Source organism: Xiphias gladius, chromosome 10 (genome assembly GCF_016859285.1).
Source record: "Xiphias gladius isolate SHS-SW01 ecotype Sanya breed wild chromosome 10, ASM1685928v1, whole genome shotgun sequence".
In the NCBI taxonomy this organism is placed as follows: domain Eukaryota; kingdom Metazoa; phylum Chordata; class Actinopteri; order Istiophoriformes; family Xiphiidae; genus Xiphias; species Xiphias gladius.
Genome location: NC_053409.1, coordinates 16,662,160 through 16,672,464, shown reverse-complemented (window position 1 = coordinate 16,672,464; position 10,305 = coordinate 16,662,160). Strand labels below are relative to the sequence as shown.

Genomic DNA, 10,305 nt, shown 5'->3' with positions numbered 1-10,305 from the left:
TAAAAAAACATACAGATATTGTGTGTGTGCGCGCGCGTGCGTGTGTGTTTTTGTGCGTGTGTGCGCGCATAGGTCTTCATATGCACTCATGATCTGATGTCATGTAACGTTCCCACCGACTATGTGATTAAGGCTTTGACTCTAAACAGTACTGACCAGCATCCTGTTTCCCAAAACATCCTGGTGTCTTTGATCATCTCTTTGTCCACTTTGAAGCCAACAGACAAACTGTCAAAGGAATAATTTGTAATTTGGGGAAATTCGCTTATTTTCTTTCATGCTGAGAGTTAGGTGAGAAAATCCATACCAGTGGCATACCTGTGCACTCGAAATGAAACAGGAGCCAGCAGCCAGTTAGCTTAGCATACAATAAAAACTGGAAATAGGGAAACAGATAGCCCAGCTCTATTCAAAGGTAACAATCTGCATACTGGCACCTCTAAAGCTTACTAATTAACATGTTATATCTTTTTTACATTTGGTTAATGTTAAAAAACATGATATAATATGTTAATTAGTGAGTGTCGGAGGTGTAGGTGGATTTTGTTAGCTCTGGGCAGAGTCAGGCTAGCTGCGTCCCCATTTCCAGTCTTTATGCTAAGCTAAGCTAACCAGCCGCTGGCTGCAGCTTCATATTTCCCGTACAGACATGAGAGTGGTATCGATCTTCTCACATAACCCTCAGAAAGACAGCAATTAAGCCTATTTCTATTCGTCTGGGATCCTTTGGCAAACAGGGGCTAGGCAGACTGTAAACCAGAGTAGAGCTGTGTTTGAAACCCATTTCCCACCAAAAAGAGCAGAAAATTAAAAAATTGACTAACAAAAGATTTGTTGACCCAAACTATTCTGAACAACACTTTGATTAGAACAAATTCCCTACAGAAATAATGGTTCAGTGTGGACGTCTGGCTGCAATAACTGAAATTATCCCTAACTAAGGCATCGGCACATTTGAAATTAGTGCTAATTATGATACACCTCAGTATTTAAAAGCAGATTTGGTGCAGCATCCATGTGATGTCGCTAACAGACATGCGTCTCTTCTCAACTCCTGTCACGCCTGGTTAAAAATAATGTGGTGGCAGGAGAAACATTTATTTTTCCTAATTCCACCCCGACCAATGCTCCCTTTACTTTCTATGCAAACTTTCTAACGTGGGAAACATATTGACCTCTCTGCAGACTGAGTCAGTGACAAGACAGGACACTTTAACGCTATATAGGTAGACAACCAACCCCTGGTACCAAACTCCAAACACCTGTAAATACGTAACACTATATTTAAGTACTGATAATAATCCCAGCTTTTTTTTCGTTTTTGAAATTTTAAAGATAGAGCTGTATTTATCGTTGCTGTCAGCATATACTGTAGCTTCAATTGACAGCATTATGTACATAGGTCACCTTTTAGTATTATTTCACATTGAAAAGTAGAGGGCGTTTGTGATGGAAATGACTATTGAGCTTCTAATAGAGTTTCTCTCTAGTTTTGTACGGTCGAAGGAAGGATAGTGCTAACACGGTACAGTAGTGGCAGTCCACTTGTTTCAAAAGTTTGATATATAAATATATATATTTACATACATACATATAAAGCTGCTAGATACAATCACTAATTTTATTGTGTTGACAGAGAAAATCAGCTATGAACGACTGTTAAACCCTAATTCTCCAACAGCATATAACCATGACGGCGAGTTTTTAAATATTTGATTGCTCTGCGTGATGAAGTGGACACTTGTGCATGGGTGTGGGTGTGCGAGTGTTACTATAAATGTGCATTCTTGTGTGCCCACGAGTGTGTGTACTGTGTGTGTGTGTGTGTGTACTGTGTGTGCGCATGTGTGCGCGCTGGCGGAGTGCATGCGGGGTTGGTGTGTAACCAAATGTTTTGGTTGGTGTATTCTTTCTCTTTTTTTTTGGATTGCTGCCTTTTTTGTTGCAAGCTGAACCAAGGTTTGATGAACCTGATTAAAACTTGCTGGCTGAGAAGCAAAATGTAGGACGTGCATTTATACAAAGTGTAGAGAATGCTGAAATAACACTTCTCGTTCTGCATTAACCAGCACAGTGCAACTTCCTGTCATGTACTGTATTATATATGCAACATGTGTCTGTCCGCTTTAATATATATATTTTTTTGACCTGCATTATATAAGACTTCAGTTTTAACCACTTTGCTGCTAGTCTTTTATCCTCTTTCAATCTTGGAAATTGTGCATATCTTTGGGAATGCATACAAGTGTACATTCTTGACATTGTGTAGATTAAAAAAGAAAAAAGCTATATAAACCTGTTTCTCTTCAGTGTATTGTTTTAAAAAGGTTACTTTTCACAGCAGTTGAGTGGTTATGTTTCAATTCTCCGATGCTTTGGTGCACTGATGATACTATATGTAAGCTTTTTTTCATCTTACAGCGCTTGATGTAACATTTATGTGATTAGTTCTAAATAGTGGAAGACATTTGTGTTTTGAAACTTGCAGTATAAATGGTACTACTCTTAACTATTCTGTAAACACTGCCTGTTTTTTTTCTTTCTTTTTTTTCACTCTCTTTGTGCGTATTTCTTTCCTGTGCATCTTTGTTTTGTTTTTTTTTTTTTTTTTCTTTCTTAGTGCCATTGGCTTTCACATCCTGACAACCTCAAAAAAGTGCCTCACGTCCATCCTAGTTTCCATCTTACAATTTAACATCTCTCGTTCTGGTTCTATTGGTTTCTACACGCCTAGGTATTTCTTATCATGGTTCGAGAATACCAAGTATATGATGTAAAATTTATAGTCCCAATAACTCATGTCATAGTTGTATTTTCTTCATACAGATGTAGCTCGTTACTTTTCATAAATATATAATGTAAATATGCATACATATGTTTGTAACTGTTTTTATGTTACATCATACACTTGTAATTTGACATATCAAATAACATTATCATAATAAAATGGTGAGTTTTAATCTTTTGCTGTGTAGGCTTCATTGTGTTTCTCTATACGCATTTACATCTCCATCTATAGTGAAGACTGGAAATTCCCTCTCAAACAAATGCTGTGGTCATCATGAAAGATAAGACACGATGTGCTATGTGCTTGGCAGCTCTCAGGTGTCATGCATTTGTTTTGTCTGTGAGAGACAGAAAGAGACTGAATACAAAACAAATGCATAACGACGTACCGGTACCAATGTGTGTGTAAAATCCAGATGGCTCAATTTAAGCAGAAATACTACAAGTAGACCTGAAACGATCTCTTGATCAATGTAAAATAAGCAATTCTGATAATTAATTGATTTCTTTAAATCAATTATAAATCAAAAATATCAAACATTCCCTGATTCAAATATTTTTGTGTTTTGGTCTGTTAGTCGGACAAAACAAGACATCTGAGACATTAATTGATTAACTGAAAAAGATCCTTAGTTGTAGCCCTGCTCCAATGAGGTTGACAAGATACTGTATCATACTGGTGATTATATTTAAGCAGAGGCTGATTTTGGCAGAAAAATCAATATGCTCATACTTTTGACCCAAATAATTATTTTGTGTGTGAATTACAGATAATTCTTAATGAGGATGGAATGGAATTAACCAGTGGTGGTGGAAGAAATATTCAGCTCTTTTACTTAGTCAAAAAATTTTAATTCCACTATGTAAAAATACTCCATTAAAAATAAATTTTACTTAAATTTAAAAGCATATAAGTATTATTAGCAAAACTGGCATAAAGTGCTAATTATCCAGGAAAAATGGCACTTGTTATGGCCTTGTTGGACATAATATTATTATATATTAGATACTGTAGGTGGATTATTATTATTATCGACAAATTAGTGTGTAAGCAGCATTTTATTGTTGTAGATGGTCAATGTGAAGGTCATTTTAAATGTCTCTAAAATACATTTAGGTAGCATAATGTACATTATAACAATGAACTAAGTTTTACATGTTGATTATAGATTTTTAAAATATGAATCGGCAAAGTAAATAGTAACTTTCCCCCTGCAATGTAGTAGAGAAGAAGTATAAAGTAGCATAAAACAGAACTAACTAAGTACAAGTACCTCGGAACTATATGTGAGTACAGTACTTATACTATGTACATACAGTATGTACATAGTTACTTCAAAGTAACGAAATTTAAAAACATTCACTCAAGTACTTCAAGATCATTTTGATGGACTACGTTACCTATATCTATTTTCACTAACTTAATATCAGTTTTACCTCAACAATTTTCACGGGACAACAATATATTTTTTCTTTCTCACAAATTACGTTAAAAAACAAACAAACAAAAAAAACCCAACTATTCAGGTACTTTGAAAAACTGCCTCGTTTTGTTAACCTGTAGAGAGGTTTTTACGAGTAATATCTAGAGTTGTACTACACACTTTGTACTTTTAATTTGATGGATTTTCCTATCAATTAAGCATTCATTTAACAGTAATGACTAAAATCATTTTTATGAAGTATTTTTGCGTTTTTACTCCAAATATTCGTGGGAAATTTTTACTTTTACTTGTACCTTTATTCATTCATTCATTCATTCATTCATTCATTCATTCATTCATTCAGTTAGTTAGTTAGCTAGTTAGCTAACACTGGCGCGGAAACGAAGTTGCGGAACCACAGTCTCGAACGTCGCACGTTTCACTCGGTCCACATACGCCGCCGGAACAGCATGGAGGCACGATATCGCTGTAGAAATGAATGGGTGCAAAGAGTGTTTGTGTTGACGTTGTTTTAAACGCAGCATCGTGATGTTTTAAGTACATTACCACACGTAAAAGCCCCACGGACTCAGCAATGGAGTGTGACATTTTGGACGCGTTGGAGCAGCTGGGGTAAGCTGATTCACTGTTAGCATGTTACGTTAGCTGTATAGCTTTGCACTTAACGTTAGCTTCCACAACCGACGATATGTTTTTCAGTCAATAGAGAGCGACTGCAGAAGCTAGTTGGTGGGATTGCTGTGCAAGCAGTCCCACCATATATTCTTGTAGGCGGCCATTTTGTTTATTATCTTCAGCTCACTTTTTTTTTACCACCTAAAGAGTACCGCACCGATCGTCGTAGAGTCTCCATGCAAACGTCAAAACCTGCTGCTCTTTCGGGGCAGATGGTGGGGAATTACTTTCCCCGTCATCTTTCGCTTTTGTATCTCATAGTATTCAACGTTTTTTCGGCAGTTTTACACACAAACACACACACACACACACACTTGACTGACATTTCTGTCGCATTGCTGCTACATACAAACACTCTCTCTCACTGTCTCTCTCTCTCTCTCTCTCTCTCTCTCTCTCTCTCTCTCACACTCACACACACACAAGTTGCTATTTCTCTGTAATTTAGACTCAATTTCAAAAGATTTTCACAGCGTATACCAAAATTAATTATGGTAATTGTAAGGGTATATGATTATGCTATTAAAATTAATACTGGCCAGCAGATAATTATTTATTAAGTATATTTCCAGATAAAGTCATTTCATGGCCTGTTTTGCATCCTTCAGCCCTTTGTCACGTCAGACAACCTCATCTACTCCTTCATACAACTTTATGCCAACAACGCAGATTAGTTTCTTTTCCAACAATGAAATTCAGCTCCCGCTTTTTTTGTTTGGCAGCCAGCAACTCAGTTTAGTGTCAGCTTTTTCAGAAGCCAGCCATCCCACCAGAATTTCTTCAGAAACTCAGAAATAGCCCAGCCTTAAACAATGCTGCTGTCCACCATCTGGCTGTATTTGATGATGTTATGACTCCTCAGCTATGATGGCCCTCTGCTGGAGGAGGAGGCGCTGCTCAGGGCTGCAGAGGGAGGCCTGGCTTCGCAGGACTATGTGGACCTGTGCAGGTGGCTGGTATCCAGGTTAAAGCCGCTGTGTGACCTGGAGGAGAGCATTACATCCAGTCCAGGTGAGCCACGTGCGTCCACACCTGTGGATGCTCCTGTCAGTTGTGTCTGATTTCTCCCACATTAAACCTGTCTGTCTCTGTCCTCCCCCCTCCCTTCTCCCTCCAGACGACATGGATAGCCTCCAAGTTGAGATGAGTGGGTTGTTGAAGGAGTTGCACTGTCCTTATGAAGAAGTCATTTCAGGGATTCTCAAGGGCGGAGTGCGAAACACAAAAGATCATCTCAAGTTTGTCTGTATGTTATCAGTCCGGCTCCTTCCTTGCAGTTGTTGCGCTATGGGCTTTCTGTGTGGATGGTAAATAATTAAAGATTTTGATTCTGTGTCTTTTTTGAAGTGTTTCTCAGCTCTGAGCTTCAGGCAGCTCAGATTGTGAGGAGTAGACAAATATCTGATAAACGGGAAGACGAGAATCCGGTGTATCAGGAGCTTCTAGCAATCTCTGAAACACTGGAGCTGCCAGAGCCCAAAGGACCAGACGCAGCAGGAATCTTCTCCCAAATTCAAAACAAGGTGCGACCAGGCGATGTTATATAAAGTACATTTGTATCAGCACCGGCAAAAGTCAGCAGTCACATCCTTTGATTTAGCCTGTGACGTGACCATAGAGGATAAAAACGTGCATCTTCACTTATAGTCTGTTTACAACTTAAGACCAGTAAGTGTGTGTTGTGTGCATGCAGTGAACACACTGCTTCGAACATTATACTATGGCAAAAGTATTTTAAAGACCTCTGTCATTCGAATGAAACGGATTTGTTTTTGGGGCAAGAACTTTTACACCACTTTCCTTTTAATTAAAATTAAAATAGCCAATGCACCTGTCTTATAATCATAAATTGCATTGTGCCATTACACAGTTTAGGTAAGGCAGTCTTGATTTTTTTTTTTTTGTGATATTAGCCCTGATTTTAGTGTTTATAATGAAAAGTTTAAAAGTAATAAAAATCAGATTGCTACTTTGATATCATTTGCATTTTAATTACAGAACATAATACAATAAACCTCATGCACAGTATTGCATGTATTTGCTATTGGCATCGTCATTATTTACTTTTTTTCTTGCCTATGTTAATAACAAGCATGTTTATTTTTCTCGAGCTTTGTATAATATTAATACATTAAACTATGTGTGTCGTTTATAGGTTGATAAAGCACTCAAAGATCTCCCCAGTGCCTCCATTGGAAGCCCGGTGCTGAAGAATTCTCTCAGCAGTGAACAGTGGGTAAGTAGACCAATGTCTGAAATAAGCCACATTATATTAACTCTTATATCTGTATAGATAGTTTTATTTTAAGTCACTTTCTTTGTCTCTGCAGGAGAAGCTGCACAGCATCAACACAGTCCTGTCCTCGGAGTACGAGTGTCGGCGCAGGATGCTGATCAAACGGCTGGACGTCACAGTTCAGTCATTCGGGTGGTCAGACAGAGCCAAGGCATGTGCATAAGATAGTCACACATCAAACCAGTGACCACTACCTCTCACTAAACTGAAGAATTTTTCTTTTTCCTTGAAGAGAACCTTTTTTTTCAATAGACACCGATTGTATCTTACAGTTCAGACTGCAAGTATTTGGACATTTTTTCTTCTTCGGGCTCTGAGCTTCAGCACTTTTAATTTCAATTTTTAAAGTGCCAAGTCTCAGCTTTAATTTGAGTAGGTTCACGTCAGTATTGAAGGAACTGTTTTGGAGATATAACCCCTTTAACACACAGTGCCGAAAGTTAGGGAGTTAATAAATAATTGGACAGATGCGCACGAAAGTCAAACAAAGACCTTATATCCTTTGTATCCAATGACTGCCTGAAGTCTTTGACCCACAGACATCTGGAGACGCTTTTTATCTTCCCTGGTGATGCTTTCTCAGAGCTTCCTTGCAGCCTCCTGCAGCTCTTGCTTGTTTTGGGGTCTCTCCGCCTTTAGTCTGATCTTCACCAAGTGGAATGCAGCTCGGTCGGACTGAGATCAGGTGATTTTTCTCGGCCAGTTGAGGGAAATTCCACTTCTTCGCCCTGAGAAGCGCTGCTTGCATTGGCGGCATGTTTAGGACCATTGTCCTGCTGAATGGTGAAATGTCATCCGGTGAGTTTTGATGCATTGGGCTGAGTATGAGCTCACAGAACAGTCCTGTATGCCTCTGCATTCGTGCTGTTGCCTCTATTGGCAGCGAAATCATCAAAAAATGTCAGTGGCCCAGGTCCATTGGCAGCCATACCTGCCCGAACCATAGAAGAACCACCGCCATGTTTGACAGCTGAGGTGGTGGCTTTGGGTCATGAGCTGTTCCTTTTTATTCTCCAGACTTTCCTCTTTCCATCATTTTGGATAGAGGTTGATTTTTGTTTCATCGGTCCATAGAACTTAGTTCCAGAGCTCCAGCGGTTTCTTTGTTCACTTCAGCCTAGGCTCTCTGTTTTGAGGTTTGCCAGGGGTTTTCGTCTTGTGGTCATGAAGCCTTCTCTTGATCGTTAACAAGGAAACGTGTCCGCCTACGTCCTGGAGAGCGTTCTTGCCTTGCTGGGCAGTCATAAAGGGGTTTTTCTTCACCTTGCATTTGAGTTTCTGTTCATCCACAAGACTTGTGCTCCTCAGTCTACCAGCTCGTTTGCTATTTACTAGTTTTCTTGTACCCAACTGTTGATTTTGTCAAACCTCATTATCTTCTTCCCTTACGCGGTCACCTCCTCACTCCTCAAATTGACACACAACTCCACCTCAATCTAAATGGCAATGCTCAACTCTCAGTCTACTCTGAGCCACATCTGAGCTTTTTTATGTGCCTGAACTACTTTTGAAACAATGCACAGCTGCCAAGGAAACATTTAGAGGCCAAGTGTCCAATTACTTTTGAACCCTTGCAGGTTGGGCACTAAATGTTAAAAGGGCTATATCTCCCATGCAGTTCTTTTTATACTGATGTAAACCTACTCAAATTAAAGCTGAGACTTGGCACTTTAATGCAGCATCTGCTACTTTATATCAAACTGAATGTGCTAAGGCATGGAGCCCAAAGAACAAAAAAATGTGTTAACTGTCCACATACTTACGGCCTGGACTGTATATGTGTGTGTTTTTTTTTTTTTTTAGGTAAAGGTGGACAGCATGGCGAGGGCCTACCAGCCTAAGAGACACTCTCTGAGGCCACAGTCCACAGTGGACATGGCCAAGCTGCTGGCAGCCAGAGAAGACATCTGCAATGTGGTGAAGACCAGCAGCGGCTCCAGCAGAGAGAAAACTGCTTGTGCTGTCAACAAGGTACAGGAGAACTTTTCCTCTTTCCCAGTAAAAAACCCTCAATCTGATGTTTTCTTCTGAAACAAACGTTTCGCGTCTTTCTCATCCACAGATCCGGATGGGGAGAGTGCCGGACCGAGGAGGACGTCCCTCGGAGATAGAAGCCCCGCCTCCTGAGATGCCACCGTGGCAGAAAAGACAGGACGGTGGAGGTGGCGGTGGTTGGGGAGGCCGCGGTGGAAGAGGAGGTGGAGGAAAGGGAGGAGGCTGGGGACACGGAGGGGGAGGGGGTGGTGGAGGTGGTTGGAGAGGAGGCGGATGGAGCCAAGGAGGACATGGTGGATATGGAGGATATGGAGGACACGGGGGGAAGAGAGGACGGTACCAGTAATAATTTCTACCGATTTTGTCTCGTGTTTTATAAAGTGATCGATTCCCAATGAACTGAATTCTGTTTTCTGTGTTTTGTATGGAAAAAGAACTCACTTAAAAAAAAACTGATGGCAGCTTTCAGTGACAAATCTTCCTTATTTGGATGATTTTGAATGCTCCTATTTTTTACTTTTAATAGCGTTTCATTTTGCTTTAATATTCCCATCACTTTTTCTTCTGTGTGAAAATACCAGCCATTACATCATTACAAGTACTTTTTTGTTTAATAGGAGACTGAAAGAAACAAATTATTTAACATGTGCATTGGGCCATATACTACAGTTTACATAAGACTATTTATTCCCTTTGTACTGACTTCCAGAAAAACAGGACACTGTAAAGATTAGTATATAATGTGTACAATTACTATGTAATGTGGAATTCGGACACAGCGTGCATTTTCAACCCGCTGCAGGTATTATATGGACATTACCGATGTGATCTGACTCTTGAACACTGAAGAGAGGGACAAAGACCCTACAGACGCTTTCTTAACATAACATACGAGTTCTTTACCATAAACCTTTTGGTTTTCAAACATTTGTTAGAGGGAAGTAGGGACCAAATGAAGGATGTTGAAGGAATGTCTGCGGAACATAAAGGCAACTGTAGACTACAGATCTTTCCCTGGCCAAAAAAAAAAAAAAATTGTCTGTGTGCAGTCTGATGACTGAAACCGCTGCTGTCTATTAGAGAACAAGATTGGACTGAAGCACAGGG

General features: G+C 39.6%; 1 protein-coding gene across 1 annotated transcript; it reads left to right on the top strand.

The window, feature by feature from the left end:
- Positions 1-4,596: 4,596 nt before the first annotated feature.
- On the top strand, positions 4,597-10,233 carry fam98b (family with sequence similarity 98 member B). Its single transcript, XM_040136646.1, has 8 exons — positions 4,597-4,844; positions 5,770-5,918; positions 6,025-6,153; positions 6,255-6,430; positions 7,063-7,143; positions 7,238-7,354; positions 9,007-9,174; positions 9,266-10,233. Exons 1-8 carry the CDS (start codon positions 4,807-4,809, stop codon positions 9,542-9,544), a joined length of 1,137 nt encoding a protein of 378 aa, XP_039992580.1. The 5' UTR covers positions 4,597-4,806; the 3' UTR covers positions 9,545-10,233.
- The last annotated feature ends 72 nt before the right edge of the window (positions 10,234-10,305 follow it).